The following is a 25,610-nucleotide window of genomic DNA, read 5'->3' on the forward strand; positions in this document are numbered from 1 at the left end:
AAGAATGTGGAATTTTGCATTTTTTTTTCCAGAAGAAATATCACGAATGCATGTTTATTTGTTTGTTTTTTGTTTTTTTGTTTTTTGTTTTTTTTTTTACCCAGGGGTGATCGTATCGACTCAGTGGTCCTAGAATATCGTGTGAGGGCTCATTGGAACGGAAATTAAAATTTTTAGTGCCCTTTTTTAGTGACCAAAAAATGGAGGGCAACTAGGCCCCCTCCCACGCTCATTTTTCTCCCAAAGTCACCCGATCAAAATTTTGAGATATCCGTTTTGTTCAGCATGGTCGAAAATATGATAACTATGTCTTTTAGGATGACTTAATTCCCCGAAGTCCCCGGGGGGATGGCTGAAAATTATGAACTTTACCCAATGTTAACATATAGTATTGGTTATTGGGAAGTATACAAACGTTTTCAGGGGGGATTTTCTCTGGTAGGTGGGGGGAGGGTCGGGGGTTAGATGGGAGGATCTTTCCATGAAGAAAGTTTTCAGGGGGGAAGAGACACTGCTATGAAAGGGGTGCTGGATTTCCCATCATTATTAAAGAAAAAGATCAGAAATTAAATTAAAAAAAAACAATTTTTTTAACTGAAAGCAAGGAGCAAGATCAAAACTTAAAACGAACAGAAAATATTATTTATATGATTGGGTTCACCCCCTAGTCAATACCACCCTCTTTAAGCCAAAGAAGTTTTAGTACTTTCATAAGAGCTATTTATTCTCATTAACGGCCTTTGTGATTAAGGGGTCATTTTTAAAGAATTGGAACAAAATTCGAACTTTAGCTTAAAGGGTAAGGTATTGGCTAGGGGGCGAACCTCCTATTATACTGATTAAAAATCTATGAATATAGAAGTTCGTTACGTAAGTTAATTCATAAGTTACGTATATTTATTACTAATAGAAACGTTCGTAAATAAAATTAAACAAGTTTCGAGAAAGCCATTTAACCAAATAAAAGTAAAACTAATATGCAAATTTTTGTTTTAATTATTCATGTACGATGAGCCAATATAAAAACCTGCATTAATTCAAAAACGTTCAAAAATTAAATAAAAAAAACATGTTTTTTTTAACTGAAAGTAAGGAACGACGTTAAAACTTAAAACGAACAGAAATTATTCCGTATATGAAAGGGGCTGTTCCCTCCTCAACGCCTCGCTCTTTACGCTAAAGTTTGACCCTTCTCACAACTCTATCTTTTTAAACAATAAAAAACTTTAGCGTAAAGAGCGAGGCGTTGAGGAGGGGACAGCCCCTTTCATATACGGAATAATTTCTGTTCGTTTTAAGTTTTAACGTCGTTCCTTACTTTCAGTTAGAAAAAACTTTTTTTTTATTTAATTATATAGAGGATTACGACTGAGAATTAATTATTAACTCCAGATGAGAGGATCACAGGACGACTGAATTCTGATGGTCAAGCGTTTATAGCGCCATCGCTTTTTAATCCTTCGATGTAGTCTCTAGGTTGAGATGGCTAGGACACGTTCTGCGGATGAAGAATATCAGATTGGCAAAGATCGTCCATGTTGACATTTAAATAAAAAAAATAACAAGTTTTTTAAACTGAAAGTAAGGAGCGACATTAAAACTTAAAACGAACAGAAATTATTCCGTATATGAAAGGGGCTGTCCCCTCCTCAACGCCTCGCTCTTTACGCTAAAGTTTTTTATTGTTTAAAAAAATTATTTATTGTTTAAAGTTTTTTATTGTTTAAAAAAAGAGCGACGCGTTGAGGAGGGGACAGCCCCTTTCATATACGGAATAATTTCTGTTCGTTTTAAGTTTTAATATCGCTCCTTACTTTCAGTTTAAAAAACTTGTTTTTTTTTATTTAATTTCTGATCGTTTTTTAGTTAATGCAGCATTTATTTTGGCTCACCGTCATTGAATAAGTAAACAAAATTTGCATAAAAATTTTATTCTTCTTTTGCTAAATGGCTGTCTCTAAATTTGGTTCTGACGTAATTTACAAATTAACTAACGTAACGAACTTCTATATTCGTATGTTTTTCTTCTGGCAAAAAATACGTTGCAGATATAGTTGCAGATTTTGCAGATATGAGCTTGAAACCTGTGTAATAGGGTTTTCTCATACACTGAATCTGACGGTGGGATTTTCAGTAAAATTCTTTCACTTGTAGGGGATGTTTCCTCCCTCTTTAAAAAATCAGGTAAATTTTCTCAGGCTCATATCCTTTGATGAGTAATACTATACTTAATAAAATTTATATATTTAGAATCAGCAATAGAAGCCTATTCTTTTGATACATTTATTGACATCAAAATTCCGTTTTTAAAAGTTTCGATTACTATTGAGCCGTATCGCTTGTCTTTTTTTTTATTACGTATATCTTATTACGTATATGAGGGGGTTCTCCCCTTAGTCAATACCACACTAATTACTTTAAAAGTTAAAAAAAAATTTAATTCACAAACCCCTTAAACACAACGGCCGGTTAACTATAACATATATCTCTTTTTAAAGCACTAAAAAAAAAACTGTTGCGTACAGAGGGAAGTTTTTACTTAAGGTAGGACATCCTCTAATACATTATAATTTATGTTAATTTTAACTTCTAATGTTGCTTCTTAATTTCATACGAAAAAACCTGTTTTTTCTTATTTAATTTCTGATCGTTTTTTAACTAATGCTAGGAAATCCGGCTCACCCTTCATAGAAATGTCCCTTACCCCGAAGAAACATCATCCACGGAAAGATTCTCCCGAGCAACCCCCTCCTGCAGCCCCCCCCTCAACCAGAAAAAAATCCTTCCTGAAAATGTCTGTATACTTCCCAATAACCAATACAATATGTAAGCAATGGGTAAAGTTCATATCTTGCAGCTCTTCCCCTAGGAACTGTGGGGGATTAAGTCATCCTAAAAGACATATTTATTAGATTTTCGACTATGCAGAACAAAATGGCTATCTCAAAATTTTAATGGGGTGACTTTGAGAAAAAAATGAGCATGGGAGGGGGTCTAGTTTCCCTCCATTTTTTGGAGGGCACGCATCGTGATCTTTCTTCGAGCAAAAAATGAAAATTTCTACCTTTTTGCAGATAGGAGCGTGAAACTTCTTTAATAGGGTTCCCTCACAGGCTGGTTTCGTTAAAGTTAATTAAAAATGAAAAATTCCACATTTTTGCAGATAGGAGTTTGAAGCTTCTTTAATAATGTTCGTTGATAGGCTGAATCTGATGGTGTGAATTTCGTTAAAGTTAATTAAAAAAATTGCAATTAAAACAAAATTTTATTGTTTAAAAAAAATTGAGCTGTGAGAAAGTCAAACTTTAGCGTAAACAGCGAGGCGTTGAGGAGGGGACAGCCCCTTTCATATAAGGAATAATTTCTGTTCGTTTTAAGTTTTAACGTCGTTCCCTACATTCAATTAAAAAAAAATTCTTTTGTTTATTTAATTTGTGAACGTTTTTGAATTAATAAAGGTTTTGATTTTGGCTCATCGTGCATGAATAATTAAAACGAAATTTGTATATTAATTTTACTTTCATTTGGTTAAATGGCTTTCTCGAAACTTTTTGAAATTTATTTACGAACGTTTTTATTAGTAATAAATATACGTAACTTACGAATTAAATTACGTAACGAACTTCTATATTCATATATTTTTAATACGTATATTAGGGGGTTTGTTCCCTAGTCAATACCTTGCTCTTTACGCTAAAGTTCGAATTTTGCTCCAATTCTTTAAAAATATCCTCTTAATCACAAAGGCCGTTAATTAGAATAAATAGCTCTTATGAAAGTACTAAAAAATATTTGGCTTAAAGAGCGAAGCATTGACTAGAAGGTAAACCCAATCATACAGATAATATTTTTTGTTCGTTTTAAGTTTTTTTATTGCTCCTGGCATTCATTATACAAAATAGTTTTCTTATATTTAATTTCTTATTTTTTTTTTTAAATTAATGCTGTGAAACCTGGTAGCTCCGACAGATCACTTTCCATGTCATCATGAAAACTGCCATCAGGACCAGTTCCTACCCTCTAACCTCCGACCCACCCCCCACTCCCCACTCCCATAAAAAATTCCCCCTGAAAACGTCTTTATACTTTCCAATAACCAATACTATGTGTTAACATTGGGTAAAGTTCATAACTATCAGCCCTCCCCCTGGGGGCTACGAGGGATTAAGTCATCCTAAAAGATATAGTTATAATATTTTCGACCATGCTGAACAAAATGGCTATCTCAAAATTTTGATCGGGTGACTTTGGGAAAAAAATGAGCTTGGGGGGCCTACTTACCCTCCATTTTTTTGAGTCATTTTACAAGGGCAGTAAAACTTTTATTTTTCACTCAAAAGAGCCCTCCCATGATGTTCTAGGACCTATGGATCGACTTTACTACCCCTGGTTAAAAGAAAAAAAAACGACAAAAAAAGAAAAAAAACAAATAAACACGCATCCTTGATTTTTCTTCTGGCAAAATATGCAAAAATACCCATTTTTCTAAATAGGAGCTTGATACAACTGCAGTAAGGTTCTCTGATACGTTGAATATGATGGTGTGATTTTCATTAAGGTTCTATAACTTTTTTTTCGAAAATCAGCCAAATTTTCTCAGGCACGTACCTTTTGATAGGTATGACTAAACTTGATGAAACTTGTATATTTGAAATCAGCATTAAAATCTGATTCTTTTGATGTATCTATTGGTATCAAAATTCCGTTTTTTAGAGTTTCGGTTACCATTGAGCCGGGTCGCTCCTTACTTACAGTTCGTTACCACGAACTGTTTGATCATCTAAATAGCGACGAAGACCTTAGTGTCACTTTTTTGTTCTGCTTTAAGCAGCCATGTTTTTTATAACCCCAGCCATGCAGTACTTTAAAAAAAATCCTCCGTCATTAGCAATGACTTAGATATGAAACCGGTTGTTCGTGAAACAATTGAAATTGAACAAAATAAATAATACATATTTTTTATAATAGAGATCTGGGGGAATATTCAGTAAATGCTTTATACACAAATTTAATTAAAAACGGTTTAACCAATTATATTACAAAACCGGTAGTCAATACCAGTAAACCTGGTACTTAAGACCTTTGAGACTATCAGCCAAAAAGGCATGAATAGCCTTGAAACCTTGTCCTTAATTATTTTCATTTCACTTGAATGAATGCTTATTTTCAAATCATTTTATCTATCAGTCCTGGTTGAACTTCGTTCAAGTAAGGATTCTGGGACTGTTTTAAAAAATGTTTTTTTAAAGGTCGTATTTTACTGCAATTGTTTTTATATGTTCTCTTTTTTTTTATTTTCATTTTTTTTATCCTACCGAGGACGGCCCTTGGATATAAGGTTGAAATATTCATTTGAGGTTTTAGTTCCACTATCTTACAAAAAATTCCCTATTGTTCTACCAGTTGCTTGTGTTTACCAACCATCTAGAGCCAAACGATAAGCGGAAATTCTGCAAATGGCAAGGGAGGATGTCGCACGGAAAGGCTCAAGGGAAGTGGGAATTTCTTGAGAGGGTTTAAAGAGGAATGCTTTGAATAGATTGCGATAGAGGAGGAGCTTCATGCGGCTTTTTGCTGCAGTGAGTTGTTAGCAGTAGTAACAGTAGATATTCCAATCATTACAAAGCAGCGTTTACCCAGTGTAATGTTCTTCATCCCGATGTGAGATAGGCTAGTTTAACCCGAAAGACGTTAAAAACCGCTGCGGATTAATCCCATAAATACAATAGTGTTCTTGTTCGAACATATTTTTTTACGTTGTACCAATCAACTAGTGTTTGAGGTCACATCTGTGTGGTTATAGCGACTATGGGTATGCTGACCAGTCAGCTTTGTCAGTCTTATGCATGGTTTAATGGTGACAGATTAGGTTTGATTATATATCTCAGAAATGGGTAAGAAATTTGGTTAGAATCTCAGAAATATAAATCTCAGAAATGCTTAACATTCACCATTACTTAGATAATGTCAACAACCACATAGTCGCTTGGTGTGTGTCTGAAATACTTGTTAAACATCCCTATTTCAGACTTTAACCGGTGAATTTCGACATTCATCAGATTTCGGTCTTTTACCGTAACATACATACTTTCCTTCGAATTACCGTGAAAAGTTGTTTTTTGTTGTTTAGTTTCGGTTATTGTTGGTTAGGGTAGCTTTTTACTGATTACACTTCGTTATGATAAAAAAAAAATCGATTTTGTTTTCTTATTTCTATTCACATGCATTCTTTTTTGATCATCTATAGACAGCATGACTCTCTTGCACTTAACATTGGGCTGCGCTCAATCATGATCTGCTTTGCATAGAAATTGTTTAATATTTATGGTAATGGAAAAGACTAGCTCCAATGTGGTGAAACAAGAAAATCCAACCATTTTTCTTTCAAATTCATTTTGGGGGCTTGACAAGCGTAAAGAAACCTATATATGTTCATAACAATACAGAAGGGGATAGAATATCATGAAATCAATTTGGGTGGGATTTAAGGACTTTCAAAAGGGAAGATACAATCAAAATCTTTGGAATACTGGTTTTAGAAGGATCTCCCTGCAATTTAATTGCTGCATTTTCATTCCTCCCTAGCTAAGACTCGAGGTGTTTTGAGACAGTTACTGCTGTTGGTTCGCTGGATGAAAGACAAGATAAAAGGTGATTATAATGACGAAATTTACAATTTTTTGGAGATTTCTCCAGCAAAGACTCAGTATCTTCGGAAATTTGAATACTGTAATAGTGCTACCCCGGATGAAAAGCTAGATTAAAAGGGAATTCAAATGCGTCTTTATACATTTTAATCACTAAACTTTCTGTTTTTTAGAGGTATCATCAGCTAAGACTCAAGTCTTTGGAGATTATTACTAATTTTAGTGTTGCGTTGGATGACGAAAGTGATAAAAAGTATTTTTACAATGGTGTTCTTGCATTTAATAGCTAAAATTTTATTTCTTTGCGGCAGATCTAACAAAGAATCCAAATTCACGTATATTTTTATGCTGTATTATTGTTATGCTGGATAAATGGCTAGATAAAACGTGGTTTTAAAATGGTCTTAGTTGTATTTAATAACTTTCTATTTTTTAGAGGTATCACCAGCTAAGACTCAAAATTCTTGGAGATTGTTACTACTGTATTAGCGGTGCACCGGATGAAAGGCCAGATCATGCAGTGTTGTCTGTCCGCATGGGGCTTTCAATGGTAAAATCCATAAAGTGAGTTGCTTGATAATGTTTAATTAAGGCTATAGTTTCAGTTAATCTAATAACTGAAACGCATGCTTATAAAAATATTTATAATAAATATATCTTATCAACCAAATGAAAATAATAATGAGACACAGGGTTTTTGCTGTAAAGAAATATATATATAGCAAAGTCTATTGGTAGACTAAAGGTTCTGGCTATTTGCCAAAGACTCATGGGCTCAACTCCTGTACCGACGACGCAATTTTCTTTTTTTGTTCTTCTTTTTTAATACAGATAGCCAAATACTGTGTCTTACGACTACCCATCTGGGGCAAAACGAAAATTAGGCTATCCCCTAATAGGGTTGAAAGGAGTCATGACGAATAATTTAAACGAAATTTTAAATTTATGTGAGGGGGTAAATAATGAGGCTTTTAATAGATTGAGGGGAGAGAAGGAATGTTTCCAAAGGTCTTGGCCTCAGGTGACTCGGTGCTGCGCTGAGTTGTCATCAGTAAGAGTAGTAGCAGAACTAGTAGTAGTAGTGTATAAAGTCATATATTATCCAAAGATATATGGATAAATACTACATTTTCTCACATTTTGTTCACATCTTTGCATCCTGCATCGTGAAATTTCCCCAGTTTTGCATTTAATCTCCTATCTATGATAAACTTCATTTGCTTTTTTAGTCCTTTGCCTGTGGTGGTATCTGCAATATAACATATGCCTAACTATGAATCACAATACACACACACAAAAAAAAAACAATTGCAACTACTAAATGAACTTATAAAGTTGTGTTTTTATTCGTCTAGATTTCCAAAACCTTTGGTCAGCAGAAATACACTTCACCTTTTCAAGAGACACTTAAATTCATTTCCAAGCGTCCGTTGATTGGAACTTTGCTCACCATGGAAGAGGGCTAATGTAAAAAAGCAAAAGAAAAAATAAATCTAACCTTGCACATTTGCTTTGGGTACACTTTGTTTTCGAATAAAACTGCTTGGCAAAAATCAACTGCTTGGCAAAAATAAATAAAACTGCTTAGAAAAAATAACAGCTTACAAAATTTAAGGATTAAGGATTTACGTAGGAAGTCATTTGAACCAGATATTAATAAAAGGTTATAACATACGAATTGTACACAAAATACAGGAAGTTTCATCATTGTTAACAAACATCTCAACATTTAATTTCGGGGGAGGGGGAGGGGGACTCTCCAACAGTCGTATCTCTACGCTAAAGTTAACGAGGTTAAGCTCTTTACGCTAAATTTTTTTCAGTGCTTTCAAAAGAGTTATCTATTCTAATTAAGCTGCCTTTGTCATTCAGGGATTTGTGATTCGAACAAGATTTGAACTTTAACGTAAAGAGCGATGTATTGACTAGGGGGCAAACCCTCTTATATATGTAATGATCTCTGTTCTTTTTAAGTTTTAGTGTTGCTCCTTACTTTCAGTTGAAAAAAAATGTTTTTTTTATATTTAATATAGGAAATGGTAGTGTGTCATTCCGCGGGAGTAAAGAATCGTACGACGGGGAGGTAAGCTGCAGTAATCCATAAACTGCTACTGAGATATATACAAAATCAATTTAGGGTATACCTACCGGTCAGTTTAAAAAAGAAATTTAGGGTATACCTACCGGTTTTTTTTTGTTCTCTCCTATGCTTGATTCTCAAAAGGACTCAGTCCTGTCAAAAATGTGTTGTGTCGCCTTTTTGAAAAAGAAATTGTCAGAAATTGAACCTGTCGGTATTAAATTTGTTTTTGCTTATATCTGTCGAACAAAATTTTCTCTGTACAAATAATGTCTTGCTAATAACCGCTGAAAAAAAAGTAAATACAATAGCAACGAAAAAGCATTTTTCCAGTTGCTCTACTTTCCCACGGAGTTTATGTGATGTAACATGATGTGCTATAAGATGCTGCAGCCGAGTTGTGAAATTGATGAGATAGGGCAAGAAGAGTTGTTGGGAGGGGGTTTTTTGGGTGAATGAGCATGAGATATGATATTGTGGGAGTGAGAATTCATATGATGGGATGTCACGCTGCTTTGGATTCCGTATTTTTTGCAAAAGTAAATATATGTTCGTTTTTAACAGCCTATCATCTTCAGTGTTATCCTAAATTTACCTATGTCCCTCTTACATTAGAGTTAAATTTTATATCATATATATTTGTGTACGAGGGTAAATTTGGGGGTATGCTTTGTACAATAGCATAGAAGTTTCCTAAACATATGGGATGACGTTAGTAGGTATGCATCTATTGACGCGATACGTACGTATTTTTATTCATGGTTCTGTTTGTTGATGGTTTCGTTGTTTGATGGTTATATGGTTTATTGACCAACATGTTTGATGTTATTTTTTCAAGGTTCTGTTCTGTTTGATGGTTATATGACGTTGTTTGATGGTTATAAGTGTTGGTCAACTTGTCTGATGTTTCATGGATACAGACAGAAGTGACTAGATGTCTGGGAAATTGATTTGCATAATCGATGGACAATTTTAATGTAACATGAGGGGAATTAAGAAACTAAAAGGCTTCATTTTCTTTGGTCTGAGAGATAAATATTAATATTCTTTCGAAGCCTTAATAGTGTAACTAGGAACACCTTAGATATATTTTCAGAAATTCAAACGAGATCAAGACAGATTGAATATATTTAACGCGAGAAATGGTTTCCTGGGAATTTTAAGTGTGACAGCGCAGGGATGCCAAAACAAAAGGAACATTCTGAAATTACGTTTAGGGGATTATTTGGGCGAAACAAATTAATCAACATTTTAGGGATTATTTGGGCAAAACAGTTTGAGACATTTTAGAGGATGATTTGGGGTGAAACTCTGTGGTCATTATAATACACAAGTTCCATTTGAACAGTGTTGTAAGGTCCACTAACCCAACCCCCAAGGCCCCCCCCCCCAACGTTTTCGCCCTCTCCATTTTTTTTGCGTGCATGAGACACAGAAGGGACCCCCCAACTTTTTGCCCCCCCCCCAATTTTCTCTTAATACTTTTTTGCACAATTGAGACACAGAAGGGCTCCTCCCAAACTTTTTGCCCCCCAAACATTTTTTAATGCTTTTTTTGCGGGCATGAGACACAGAGGACCCCCCTCCACCCATATTTTTGGCCGCCCCCTCCCTTCCCCCCCGAATATATCAAGATCAAATTCTTTTCTTAATATTCCTCCTAAACTTATTTTATAAGTTGAAGTACTCATCTTTTTCACTCCCAACAATAGTTTACGACTTTTTGCATACCCCAACACCAAGCAATACTTTTAAAAAGGCTTTATTATATTATTTCAGAACAAGTTCTTTTCTTAATATCCCTCCTAAACCCATTTTACAAGTTGGAGTACTCATCCTTTTCATCCACAACTTTAATTTACGACTTTTTGCATACCCCAACACCAAGCAATACTTTTCAAAAGGCTTTATTATATATTTTCAGAACAAGTCCTTTTCTTAATATCCCTCCTAAACCCATTTTACAAGTTGAACTACTCATCCTTTTCACCCACAATTTTACTTTACGACTTTTGCATACCCCAACACCAAGCAAAACATTTCAAAAGGTTTTATTATATCTTTTCAGAACAAGTTCTTTTTGTAATATCCTTCCTAAACCAATTTTACAACTTGAAGTGCTCATCTTTTCACCCACAACTTTACTTTACGGCTTTTTAAACACCCCAACACCAAGCAATACTTTTCAAAGGCTTTATTATATTTTTTTCAGAACACCCCACCCCCTCTACCCAACTTTTTTGCCCCCTCCCCATTTTTTTAACATGGTATTTTTTTCAATTTTTTTTAGTTTAGAGTTATAGTTTAGTTATAGTTAAGAGTTTTAGAGTTTTGAGTTTTAGCTTAGAGTCTTAGCTTAGAGTTTTAGTTGGAGTTATAGTTTAGTTTAATTTTAGTTAAGAGTTTTAGTTTAGAGTTGTAGTTTAGTTCTAGTTAACAGTTTTAGTTTAGAGTTATAGTTTAGTTTTAGTTATAAGTTTTAGTTTAGACTTTTAGCTTAGAGTCATATCTTAGAGTTTTAGTTAGAGTTATAGTTTAGTTTAGTTTTAGTTAAGAGTTTTAGTTTAGAGTTGTTGTTTAGTTTTAGATAATAGTTTTAGTTCAGAGTTTTAGTTTTGTATTAGCTTACAGTTTTAGTTAGATTTATAGTTTTGTTTAGTTTTAGTTCAGAGTCTAAAGTTTCAAGTTAGACTCTCAGCACTTGGAGTTTTATTTAGAGCTATATTTTATTTTAGTTTTAGTTAAGTGTTTTTGGACTTGTAGTTTAGTTTTAGCTAAGAGTTTTAGTTTAGACTTTTAGCCTAGACTCTTAGCTTAGAGTTTTTCGTTGCACTTTTAGTTTAGTTTAGTATTAGTTAAGAGTTTTAGTTTGGAGTTGCACTTTAGTTTTAGTTAAGAGTTTTAGTTTAGAGTTGTAGTTTAGTTTTAGTTAAGAGTTTTCGTTTAGAGTTTAGAGTTTCAGCTTAGAGTCATATCTTAGAGTTTTAGTTATAGTTATAGTTTAGTTTTAGGTTAGAGTTGTAGTTTAGTTTTAGGTAAGTGTTTTAGTTTAGAGGTTAGAGTTTTAGTTTAGAGTCTTATCGTAGAGTTTTAGTTAGAGTTAAAGTTTAGTTAAGTTTTAGTTAAGAGTTTTAGTTTAGAGTTGTAGTTTAGTTTTAGTTAGGAATTTTAGTTTAGAGGTTAGAGTTTTAGTTTAGGGTTTTAGCTTAGAGTTTTAGTTTAGTTTAGTTTTATTTAAGAGTTATAGTTTAGAGTTTAGAGTTTTAGTTTAGAGTCTTAGCTTAGGGTTTTGGTGACAGTTACTGTTTAGTTTTGAGGTATATTTTGAAGGTGTTTTTTATTTTCAAATGTGGGCTTTAGTTTAGGGTTTAATTTTTGTGTAATCCTTAATTTTTAATCATAGTTATAGTAGTTAATCATTTTAGTTTAGAATTTTAGTTTAGAGTCCTAGCTTAGAACTTTAGTTAGAGATATAGTTTAGTTTAGTTTTAGTTAAGAATTTTTGTTTAGAGTTTAAGGTTTTAGTTTAGAGTTTTATTTAAGAGTCTTAGCTTAGAGTTTTAGTTAGTTATAGATTAGTTTAGTTTTAGCCTAGAGTCATAGCTTAGAGTTTTTTGTTACACTTTTAGTATTGTTTATTATTAGTTTACTTTTGGTTAAGAGTTTCAGTTTAGAGTTGTAGTTTAGTTTTAGTTAAGAGTTTTAGTTTAGTGTTTAGAGTTTTAGCTTAGCGTCATATAATAGAGTCGTTTTAGTTAGAGTTATGGTGTAGTTTAGTTTTTGTTAAGAATTTTGGTTGAGAGTTCTACTTCAGCTTTAGTTAAGAGTTTAAGTTTAGAGTTTGAGTTAGGATTTTAGTTTAGAGCTTAAGTTGAGCAATAGATAAGTTAATCTAAGTTTAAAGTTATTGTTTAGTTTTAGTTTAGAGCTTTAGTTTAGAGTTTTAGTTTAGAGTCTTAGATTAAATTTTATTTAGTTAGAGTTATAGTTTAGTTTTAGTTAAGAGTTTTAGCTTAGAGTTGTAGTTTAGTTTTAGTTAAGAGTTTTAGTTTAGAGTTTTAGTTTAGTTTTATTTAAGAGTTTTAGTTTAGAGTTTAGAGTTTTAGTTTAGGGTTTTAGCTTCGATTTTTAGTTAGAGCTATAGTTTAGTTAATTTTAGTTTAAAGTTATAGCTTATTTTTAGTTGATTTTTAGTTTAGCGTTTAGAGTTTTAGTTTAGAGTTTTAGCTTAGAGCTTTTAGTTAGAGTTATAGTTTAGTTTAGAGTTTAGTTTAGAGTTGTTGTTTAGTTTTAGATAAGGGTTTTAGTTTAGAGTTTTAGTTTGCTATTAGTTTACAGTTATAATTAGAGTTATAGTAGTTAAGAGTTTTAGTTTAGAGTCTAGAGTTTTAGTTTAGAGTTTAAGCTTAGAGTTTTAGTTAGAGTTTTACTTTAGAGTTTTAGTTTAGAGTCTTAGCTTAGAGTTTTAGTTAGTTATAGATTAGTTTAGTTTTAGTTAAGAGTTTAGTTAGAGTTATAGTTTAGTTTAGTTTTAGTTAAGAGTTTTAGTATTGAGTTGTTGTTTAGCTTTAGATAAGATTTCTAGTTTAGAGTTTAGAGTTTTAGTTTGGAGTCTTAGCCTAAAGTTTTTGTTAGAGTTATAGTTTGGTTTAGTTTTTGTTTGGAGTCTAGAGTTTTAAGTTAGAGTCTTAGCTTGAATTTTAGTTAGAGTTTAGAGTTTTAGTTTAGAGTCTTAGCTTAGAGTTTTAGTTATATTTATAGTTTAGTTTAGTTTTAGTTGAGAATTTAGAGTTTTAATTTAGAGTCGTAGCTTAGAGTTTTTGTTATAGTTATAGTATAGTTTAGTTTTAGTTAGGAGTTTTAGATCTCTAGTTTAGTTTTACTTAAGAGTTTTAGTTTAGAGTTTATAGTTTTAGTTTACAGTTTTACTTTAGAGTTTTAGTTAGAGTTTTAGTTTTAGTTTAGTTTTAATTAAGAGTTTTAGTTTAGATATTGGAGTTTTAGTTTTGAGTCTTAGCTTAGAGTTTTAGTTAGAGTTTTAGTTTAGTTTGGTTTTAATTCAGAGTTTTAGTTTAGAGTCTTAGCTTAAAGTTTTAGTTAGAGTTATAGTTTAGTTTAGTTTTAGATAAGAATTTCAGTTTAGAGTTGTTGTTTAGTTTCAAATAAGAGTTTTAGTTTAGAGTTTTAATTTAGAGTGTTAGTTTAGAGTTTTAGTTAGAGTTATAGTTTAGTTTAGTTTTAGTTAAGGGTTTTAGTTTAGACTTATAGTTTAGTTTTAGTTAAGAGTTTTAGTTTAGAGTTGTCCTTTAGTTTTAGGTAAGACTTTTAGTTTAGAGTTTAATGTATTAGCTTAGAATCTTAGCTTAGAGTTTTAGTTAGAGTTATAGTTTAGTTTAGTTTCAGTTAAGAGTTTTAGTTGAGACTTGTAGTTTAGTTTTAATTAAGAGTTTTAGTTTAGGGTTTTAACTTAGAGTTTTAGTCAGAGTTATAGTTTAGTTTAGTTTTAGTTTAGAGTTGTAGTTTAGTTAAGAGTTTAAGTTTAGATTTTTTGTTAGAGCCATAGTTTAGTTTAGTTTTAGTTAAGAGTTTTAGTTTAGAGTTGTAGTTTAGTTTTAGTTAAGAGTTTTAGTTTAGAGTTTAGAGTATTAGCTTAGAGTCTTAGCTTAGAGTTTTAGTTAGAGTTGTAGTTTAGTTAAGAGTTTAAGTCTAGAGTTTTTGTTAGAGCCATAGTTTAGTTTAGTTTTAGTTAAGAGTTTTAGTTTAGAGTTGTTGTTCAATTTTAGATAAGAATTTAGTTTAGAGTTTAGAGTTTTAGTTTAGAGTCTTAGCTTAGAGTTTTAATTAGAGGCATAGTTTAGTTTAGTTCTAGTTAAGAGTTTTAGTTTAGGGTTTTAGCTTAGAGTTTAGAGTTTTAGTTTAGAGACTTAGCTTAGAGTTTTAGTTAGAGTTATAGTTTTAGTTTAGTTTTAGTTAAGAGTTTTAGTTTAGAGTTATAATTTAGTTAAGAATTTTAGTTTAGGGTTTAGAGTTTTAGTTTAGCGTCTTAACTTAGATTTTTAGTTAGAGTTATAGTTTAGTTTAATTTTAGTTAAGAGTTTTAGTTTATAGTCTTAGCTTAGAGTTTTAGTTAGAGTTATAGTTTTAGCTTAGTTTTAGTTTAGAGATTGTAGTTTTAGTTTCGATTCCTAGATTAAAGTTTTAGTTACAGTTATAGTTTAGTTTTAATTCAGAGTTATATTTTAGTTTAGTCTTCGTTAAGAGTTTTAGTTTAGACTTGTAGTTTAGTTTTAGTTAAGAGTTTTAGTTTAGAGTTGTAGTTTAGTTTTAGTTAAAAGTTTTAGTTTAAGGTTTTTGCTTAGAGTTTTAGTTAGAGTTATAGCTTTAGCTTAGTTTTAGTTAGCAGTTTTAGTTCAGTTTTAGTTAGCAGTTTTAGTTTATAGTTTTAGAGTTATAGTTAGTTAAGAGGTTTAGTTTAGAGTTTACAGTTTTAGTTTAGCGTCTTAACTTAGAGTTGGTTTTATTCAGTTTTAAGGTTAATTTAGGCTAGGCTAGGTAGACTCTAAACTAAAACTCTAAACTCTAAAACTCTTAACTACTATAACTCTAACTAAAACTGTAAACTAATAGCAAACTAAAACTCTAAACCAAAACCCTTATCTAAAACTAAACAACCACTCTAAAATAAAGCTCTAAACTAAACTATAACTCTAACTAAAAGATATAAGCTAAGACTCTAAACTAAAACTATAAACTCTAAACTAAAACTCTTAACTAAAACTAAACTATAACTCTAAACTAAAATTAACTAAACTATAGCTCTAACTAAAACTCTAAGCTAAAACCCTAAACTAAAACACTAAGTCCTGAGAGTCTAACTTGAAACTCTAGACTCTGAACTACAACTGAACTATAACTATAACTCTAACTAAAACTGTAAGCTAATACCAAGCAAAAACTCTAAACTAAAACTCTTATCTAAAACTAAAAAATAATTCTAAACTAAAAGCTTAACGATAAACTTTAAGATAAGACTCTAAGCTAAAACTAAACAAATCTATAACTAACTAAAACTCTAAGCTAAGACTCTAAACTAATACTCCAAAGTCTTAACTAAAACTCTAAACTTTAAACAAAAACTCTTAGCTAAAACTAAACAAAACTATAACAATAACTAAAACTCAAAGCTAAAAATCTAAACTAAAACTCTAAACTCTAAACTAAAACTCTTAACTAAAAATAAACTACAATTATAAAATAAAACTTATCGCTAAAAGTAAATTAAAATATATCCCTAACTAAAACTCCAAGATACGACTCTAAGCTAAAACTCTAAACTCTAAAACTAACACTCTTAACTGAAATTAAACTACAACTCTAAACTGAAACTTTTAACTAAAACTAAATTAACACTAAACTAAACTAAAAGTGTATCTAAACTAAAACTAAACTATAACTCTAAACTGAAACTCTGGACTAACACTAAACTAATACTAAACTAAACTAAACGAAAAACTCTAAGCTATGACTCTAGGCTAAAACTAAACTAATCTATAACTAACTAAAACTCTAAGCTAAGACTCTAAGCTACAGTTATAGTTTAGTTTTAATTCAGATTTATAGTTTAGTTTAGTCTTCGTTAAGAGTTTTAGTTTAGACTTATAGTTTAGTTTTAGTTAAGAGTTTTAGTTTAGAGTTGTAGTTTAGTTTTAGTTAAAAGTTTGAGTTTAGAGTTTTTGCTTAGAGTTTTAGTTAGAGTTATAGCTTTAGCTTAGTTTTAGTTAGCAGTTTTAGTTCAGTTTTAGTTAGCAGTTTTAGTTTATAGTTTTAGAGTTATAGTTAGTTAAGAGGTTTAGTTTAGAGTTTACAGTTTTAGTTTAGCGTCTTAACTTAGAGTTGGTTTTATTCAGTTTTAAGGTTAATTTAGGCTAGGCTAGGTAGACTCTAAAATAAAACTATAAACTCTAAAACTCTTAACTACTATAACTCTAACTAAAACTGTAAACTAATAGCAAACTAAAACTCTAAACCAAAACCCTTATCTAAAACTAAACAACCACTCTAAAATAAAGCTCTAAACTAAACTATAACTCTAACTAAAAGCTCTAAGCCAAGACTCTAAACTATAACTATAAACTCTACACTAAAACTCTTAACTACAGCTAAACAATAACTCTAAACTAAAATCAACTAAACTATAGCTCTAAATAAAACTCTAAGCTAAAACTCTAGACTAAAACACTAAGTCCTGAGAGTCTAACTTGAAACTCTAGACTCTGAACTACAACTGAACTATAACTATAACTCTAACTAAAACTGTAAGATAATACCAAGCAAAAACTCTAAACTAAAACTCTTATCTAAAACTAAAAAATAATTCTAAACTAAAAGCTTAACAAAAAACTCTAAGCTATGACTCTAGTCTAAAACTAAACTAATCTATAACTAACTAAAACTCTAAGCTAAGACTCTAAACTAAAACTCTAAACTATAAACTAAAACTCTAAAATCTAAACAAAAACTCTTAACTAAAACTAAACTAAACTATAACTATAACTAAAACTCAAAGCTAAAAATCTAAACTAAAACTCTAAACTCTAAACTAAAACTCTTAACTAAAACTAAACTACAACTCTAAACTAAAACTCTTCGCTAAAACTAAATTAAACTATAACTATAACTCTAAGATATAACTCTAAGATAAAACTCTAAACACTAAACTAAAACTCTTAACTAAAACTAAACTATAACTCTAAACTGAAACTCTTGACTAAAACTAAACTAATACTAAACTAAACTAAAAGTGTATCTAAACTAAAACTAAACTATAACTCTAAACTGAAACTCTGGACTAATACTAAACTAATACTAAACTAAACTAAACGAAAAACTCTAAGCTATGACTCTAGGCTAAAACTAAACTAATCTATAACTAACTAAAACTCTAAGCTAAGACTCTAAACTAAAACTCCAAAACTCTAAACTATAACTCTTAACTAAAACTAAACTACAACTCTAAAGTAAAATTAACTAAACTATAGTTCTAACTAAAACTTTAAGCTAAAACCCTAAATTAAAACTCTAAACTAAAACTCCTAACTAAAACTAAACTACAGCAATTAACTAAAACTCTTAACTAAAACTAAACTAAACTATAACTCTAACTAAAACTCTACGATAAGACTCTAAAATAAAACTCTAACCTCTAAACTAAAACTCTTACTAAAACTAAACTACAACTCTAACCTAAAACTAAACTATAACTCTAAACTGAGACTCTTAACTAAAACTAAACTAAACTATAACTCTAACTAAAACTCAAAGATATGACTCTAATCTAAAACTCTAAACTAAAACTCTTAGCTAAAACTAAACTACAACTCTAAGCTAAAACTCTTAACTAAAACAGAACTAAACTATAATTCTAACTACAACTCCAAGCTAAGACTCTAAACTAAAACTCTAAACTCTAAACAAAAACTCTTAACTAAAACTAAACTAAACTATAACTCTAACTAAAACTCAAAGCTAAGACTCTGAACTAAAACTCCAAACTCTAAAATAAAACTCTTAACTACTATAAATCTAAATAAAACTGTAAGCCAATACAAAATTAAAATTCTAAATTAAAACTCTTATATAAAACTAAACAACAACTCTAAACTAAAGCTCTAAACTAAACTATAACTCTAACTAAAACTCTAAACTAAGACTCCAAACTAAAACTCTAAACTCTAAACAAAAACTCTTAACTAGAACTAAACTAAACTATAACTCTAACTAAAACTCAAATCTAAGACTCTAAACTAAAACTCTAATCTCTAAACTAAAACTCTAAACTCTAAACAAAAACTCTTAACTAAAACTAAACTAAACTATAACTCTAACTAAAACTCAAAGCTAAGACTCTAAACTAAAACTCTAAACTCTAAACTAAAACTCTTAACTACTATAAATCTAAATAAAACTGTAAGCCAATACCAAATTAAAATTCTAAATTAAAACACTTATCTAAAACTAAACAACAACTCTAAACTAAAGCTCTAAACTAAACTATAACTCTAACTAAAACTCTAAGCTAAGACTCTAAACTAAAAATCTAAACTATAACTCTAAACTAAAACTAAACTACAACTCTAAACTAAAATTAACTATACTATAGCTCTAACTAAAACTCTAAGCTAAAACCCTAAACTAAAACTCCTAACTAAAACTAAACTACAGCTCTAAACTGAAACTCTTAACTAAAACTAAACTATACTATAACTCTAACTAAAACTCTACGCTAAGATTCTAAACTAAAATTCCAACCTTTAAACAAAAACTTTTACTAAAACTAAACTACAACTCTAACCTAAAACTAAACTATAACTCTAAACTAAGACTCTTAACTAAAACTAAACTAAACTATAACTCTAACTAAAACCCAAAGATATAACTCTAAGCTGAAACTCTAAACTCTAAACTAAAACTCATAACTAAAACTAAACTATAACTCTAAACTAAAATTAACTAAACTATAGCTCTAACTAAAACACTAAACTAAAACTCTAAACTCTAAACTAAAACTCTTAACTAAAAATAAACTACAACTCTAACCTAAAACTAAACTTAAACTCTAAACTAAGACTCTTAACTAAAACTAAACTAAACTATAACTCTAACTAAAACTCAAAGATATGACTCAAAGCTAAAACTCTAAGTTCTAAACTAAAACTCATAACTAAAACTAAACTACAACTCTAAACTAAAATAAACTAAACTATAGCTCTAACTAAAACTCTAAGCTAAAACCCTAAACTCAAACTCTAAACTAAAACTCTTGACTAAAACTAAACTATAACTCTAAACTAAAAATCTTAGCTAAAAAAAAACTAAACTATAACTCTAACAAAAACTCTACGATATGACTCTAAGCTAAAACTCTAAACTAAAACTCTTAACTAAAACTAAACTACAACTCTAAACTAAAACTATTAGCTAAAACTAAACTACAACTCTAAACTAAAACTCCTAACTAATACTAAATGTTGGGGTTCCATCCCTGTCTCTTTTCCTTTCAGATAAATGACCTGTTTTCGTTCTAATTACATTTGTTTAGATTTGCCTGTAGTATAAATTTGAGTTACAATTTAAAAGTCTCGTTGATAAGATATAGTGGTTTTGCACTGAGTAAACTTTGAAATAAATTCTATTTTGGACTTCCTGGTTTGGAGTCATTGAAATATAAAGCTAAGAGAGTTAAATTGGGTTCAAATGGGGATTGAGAGGATTGGCTGGGCCAAGCGAAAATCCACCCCTATGAACAGTTGTGTACAGTATATTATTTTTTTATTTAGTCTGCGTTTAGACACCCTTCGGGGAGATATATTTTTGTGTGATTATTGTGACCCTTGTGGCAAATAGAGTATTTTCTACAAACTGTGTACTAGTTTCCGTAACCCAGGCAGGGTAGGAATAGAGTTACGAGATACCGTCATTAACATATTGACAAGGTGGTTTGTTACCTCCAAGGAGAGAGTTAGAGATTTTCTAGCCGTAACCCAAGACGGGTACATTTGGCTTTAGAAAGTGGCCATTTGACCACTTGATCATGTTATCATACCCTGGGACAGGGTATACTGTAAATAGGGTAGTACCAAACCCGATATTTGCAGAACCGGTGTAGTAGACGCGGCATCACATTATATTTTGGGGCCGGGGCTTTCCCCTCCAATATTTGGTGACACCCGTATATTTCCACGCCAGTGGCGTTGTGGCCTACGGGTATAACACTGCTGGTAAAAATACCACGAACATTGGTGGCAGCAACAAAAGGTCCTATCAGTAAACCTGATACTAAAAGATTCCAACGTTTTCGAAGAGACAAGTAATTTAGCCTACAAGAGTAGCCTATTGTGGTTACATATAAATATAAAAAAAATACGGAATCAATCAATAGAATTATGAAGATCTATTATGGGCTGTGCCTTGTTAGATCATAATTGAAAATTTACGGATCAATATATCGCGCAACTAATTAGTAAGCAAAAATATAAGGCTAAATGACACACATCAATTTTTCGCGAGAGACCGGAAGTTACATGGATAAAAGAATTTTCATTTAGACTGAAGAGGTAATTTAAGTTAATGAAATTTTGAAATTATATCGGACAGAGATGAGATTAACTCAAGACCGAGAAGGGCGAGTGAAGCCCATAGAAAAAGTAGGAAAATAGAAAGAAAGGCAAATATGGAGGCCTTTGAGAGAGAGCACTGAGGATATAAGGAAAAAATGCAGGCTGAGAAAGATGAAATTATATAGAATAGAAAAGAGGACGAAAGGGCTAGAGTACCCTATAAAAGAAGAGACAATACTGATAGAGAACGAACAGATTCAGAAAATGAATTACGAATAAATAAAAACTGACAGAATCAAAGTAGTCCAACTAGAAGGAGCAGTGTTGAATCGAGATCCAGGAGGGGTTCGCGAAAGAGTACTCAAATACATACAACACAACAAATATTAAATTTCATGAAGGAAGAGAGAATAGCCAGAGAACGAAAAGAGGAGGCAGATAGAAAAGAAAGAGAGAGAGATAGACAAGAAAGAGAGAAAGAGAGGATAGTTAGAGAGCATAGAGAAGAGAAGATTAGAATAAATAGAGAACGAATGGAGGAGGAAGATAGAGAACAAAGAGAAAGAAATAGAGTAGCCAAAGAAAAAAGGAGGAGGCAGACAGAGAGGAAAGAAAATACATAATGGAAATGATTCCAGGGAGAAATTCCCAAGAGCATCAGAAATTGTCTACAATAGAGGTGATGCAAGCAATAAACCTTCGACCAATGAAAGAAAATGAAGATGTACATTTATACAAATACAATTTTGAAAAAACGGCGGAATTAAGCGGATTGCCGAGAGAAAATTCGGTGACAAGAATACAGCCCCTCCTTAACTACAAAGCACAAATTGCATATAAAGCATTACCAATGCACTACTCAAAAGATTTTGAAAGACTAAAACAAGCCATTTTTGAAAAGTTTCAACTCTCCCCCGAGCACTTTCAAAGGAGATTTAGAAGCAAAAGAAAACGAAACAAATAAACTTATAAAGAATTCGGGTACAAATTGAAAGATATGTTTTTAAAATGGCTAGATTTAGAAAACTATAGAATGTTAGAAGACCCGGAAGAAATAAAAGAAAAGATAAAGGAAACAATAGATAAAACAGTGATGGAACAATTTTTTGAAAATACCCACAGAGATTTGAAAATATATTTAAAAGAAAAGAACCCAAAAACAAGCGAAGAAATGACGGAAATGGCAAATAGGTGGACCAAAATAAGAGAGGAAGTTGAGGAGACAGACATATTTCAATATAGAGAGTATAACAAAAATAGGCCCTATAACACAGCGCAAGGAGAACTAAATTAATATCACTTTGGTACCAGGGGGCATTTCACAAGAAACTGCCTCAGTAAACATGACCAAACACCACATAAAACGACAATCTGGGCCATGACCCATAATAAGGAAAAAATTACGCATTTGCAGAGTCGCATAAAATATACGGAAAATTGAACGGGGAATTAGTCGAAATGGCAATTGATTCCTGCTGTGACCAAACCTGTGTGCGAACCGGCCTAATTAATAGAACGGAGATAGATCATAAAAAGAAGATTACAACATTATGTTATTATGGAGACAAGCACCCATGCCCGTCTGCTTGTGTAAGAATAGAAATGGCAAAGAAGGACGGTACGGTCCAGAGAAAAACGATAAAAGTAGGATTAGTACCTACGCGAGCAGTGGATGTTTTAGTAGGAGGAGACCTTGGAGATATCGGAAATCTCCTATCGTTAAAAGCGACTTCTTTAACAGTGGGAAAATTACAAAATTACAATACGACGGAAAAATATAATACTCCGTTAACTACGGGGGGAGGTGGACCGGCCCATAAAACAAATTGGGAGGCTGTGCCACCCTGTCGGAAAAACAAAATAATTGATACGCATGTTCGAAATATAGATAATCCACAGAAATGGGATGCAGAAGTAAACAGACAACATAATATTGAAAATACGACGCGCGAGAATGATTTTTCGGGAAAATTTCCAGATAATGGAAAACTTGAAAACACTTTTAATGAATATGAGACGCTAACAAGTACAGGCCAAAATGAAGCGCTGATTGTACCAGAGAATAAGGAGACGAAATTTATTGTACGCGCTTTTCCTCGCAAAAATCGAGAAATTTTAGTACAATATGAAATACCAAATGTCAGAATTCAGTTCCCATTTGATAACGAACTATTTGTTTTGGCGGTAAGAAAAAAGAAGACTAAAAGAGAGAAAAGAGATATATTAAATATTAAAATTAGAGAAATATCAAACGGAGCTACAATGAAGTTATGCAGTCAAAGATGGTGGACACTGGAGTCCAAATCAGATTTAACGACTATTTAGTATTTTGCGAGAATGACAAAATTGAGAAAAGTAGAGATGAAAAGAGAAGTATAAAAAAAGAGACAAAATTTGGAGATTTAGCTTGCAGTGGCGAAAAATAAAAAAAATGTCGGATGGGCTGTGCCTTGAAAAAATAAATAATAGGGAAAAAAATAAAATTTTGGATGGGCTGTGCCTTGATAACATAAATAATGGGGGGGGGGGGGAAAGAGGTCCAAGACCCATGGGGTATAAAACAAGAGGGTTACAAAATAGAGATGAATGACCTACAAAGGGTTTCGGGAAAGTTGGGAGATATTAAATGTCGAATCGGATTGGAAAAACTTGAAAAGGAATCTGAGATTGGTATTATCAACTCAAAAGATATGTCGATCCTTTATGAGGGGATGATACCCTGTGGGAAGTTGCGAAAGATAGCCCCTTTCCTCAATGCACAACTGGCGGACAAGCTGTGATCCTTTTACCGATATTTTGCCTCTTTTATCTGGAGTCCTTGGGGGATACTCTCTCCCAGTCACTTCATACTTCGCCCAGAAATTTATCCAGTACCCCTATTCATAGTTGTTATTCTTCATGGGAACCGACAATTACTTCCGGCAAATTGTATTCAGTGGGAGATGTATCCAAGTTTCATCTTCAATTAGCATCAACGCATATTTTTGATTTGATTATTCCAGGAGAGGAAACCCAGAAAAAAGGCGATTCATGGTTCGCTCAAAATTTTACTTCATTCCAGTACCCTTATCGTTTTCACAGGCCATTGCATTTTCGGCCTTAGATTATTTGAAATTATGCCAAGGGGCAATTTACTTTTTTTTTGAGATGTGGGGTTGTTTCCACAGATGGAAATTAAGAGGCTAGTGCAGCCAATTTTTCATGATGGCTGGCATCATCATGTGTGCCAGAAGCTGATTCTCTGCTCCTCTCAAATGTAAATTCGTGAGAGCGAGAAATTTTTTTTCTTTTTGATTGTGCTGCGCACAATCATTGTCTACGAATCTTGGGGACTTCAACTTTCAAAACCTAATGCGGATCCTATACGATTTAGACCATGGTGGTCCTACAGTAGAGAATCGTTGATGACGACCGATCCAGAGCCAAGCGGTGGAAGTAATAGCACAGACAATGGTGGAAGAGAGAAGGCAAATGGATTATGTAAAGTTGAAGTTATTTGTCTATGTTTGTAAGGGTGGACCAAGATAGCGCATGGGCGGTCATTTATCTTACGGGGTGAGGTGTTTGGGTTCACCCCTGTCTCTTTTCCTTTCAGATAAATGACCAGTTTTCGTTCTAATTACATTTGTATAGATTTGCCTGTAGTATAAAGTTGAATGACAATTTAAAAGTCTCGTTGATAAGCTATAGTGGTTTTGCAATGAGTAAGCTTAGAACTAAATTCTATTTTGAACTTCCTGGGTTGGAGTCATTGAAATGTAATGCTAAGAGAGTAGAATTGGGTTTGAATGGGGATTGAGAGGATTGCCTGGGCCAAGCGAAGGTTCACCCCTATGAACAGTTGTGTACAGTATATTATTTTTTGATTTAGTCTGCGTTTAGACCCCGTTCGGCGAGATATATTTTTGTGTGATTATTGTGACCCTTTTGGAAGAATACAAGTAAGGTATTTTCTACAAACTGTGTACTAGTTTCCGTAACCCAGTCAGGGTAGGAATAGAATTACGAGATACCGTCATTAATATATTGACAAGGGGGTTTGTTACCTCCAAGGAGGGAGTTAGAGATTTTCTAGCCGTAACCCAAGGCGGGTACATTTGGCTTTAGAAAGTGGCCATTTGACCACTCGATCGCGTTATCATACCCTGGGACAGGGTATACTTTAACTAGGGTAGTACCAAACCCGATATTTGCAGAACCGGTTTTGTAGACGCGGCATCACATTATATTTTGGGGCCTGGGTCTTTCCCCTCCATTAAGTAGTTACACCTGCATATTACCACGCCAGTGGCATTGTGGCCTACCGATATAACACTGGTGGCTAGATACCACGAACACTAAACTAAACTGAAATTGCAACGAAAAACTCTAAGCTAAGACTCTAGGCTAAAACTCTAAACTAAAACTCTTAGCTAAAACTAAACTACAATTCCAAAAAACATTTGAATAAAACTAAAATAAAATATAATTCTAACTAAAATTCCAAGTGCTGAGAGTCTAACTTGAAACTCTAGGCTCTGAACTACAACTAAAGTAAATTATAACTAAAACTATGAGCTAATACCAAACTAAAACTCTAAGCTAAAACTCTTATCTAAAACTAAACAACAACTCTAAACTAAAACTCTTAACTAAAACTAAACTAAACTATAACCCTAACTAAAACTCTAAGATATAACTCTAAGCTAAAGCTCTAAACTCTAAACTAAAACTCTTAACTAAAACTAAAGTACAACTCTAAACTAAAACTCTTAACTAAAACTAAAC

The 25,610-nt window shown here is 32.1% G+C and overlaps 1 protein-coding gene across 1 annotated transcript in view; it reads left to right on the forward strand.

Moving 5' to 3' along the window:
* Positions 1 to 25,610, forward strand: part of LOC148951747 (adenylate cyclase type 3-like) — a 97,481-nt gene that overhangs the window by 59,651 nt on the left and 12,220 nt on the right. Inside the window, exon 4 of the mRNA XM_089088663.1 lies at positions 7,084 to 7,211. Within this exon, the coding sequence (XP_088944789.1) occupies positions 7,084 to 7,211 (128 nt within the window). The remainder of the gene's footprint in view (positions 1 to 7,083; positions 7,212 to 25,610) is intronic.

This window comes from Artemia sp. Qi Xiang Cuo, chromosome 5 (genome assembly GCF_049724085.1).
Source record: "Artemia sp. Qi Xiang Cuo chromosome 5, ASM4972408v1, whole genome shotgun sequence".
In the NCBI taxonomy this organism is placed as follows: Eukaryota; Metazoa; Arthropoda; class Branchiopoda; order Anostraca; family Artemiidae; genus Artemia; species Artemia sp. Qi Xiang Cuo.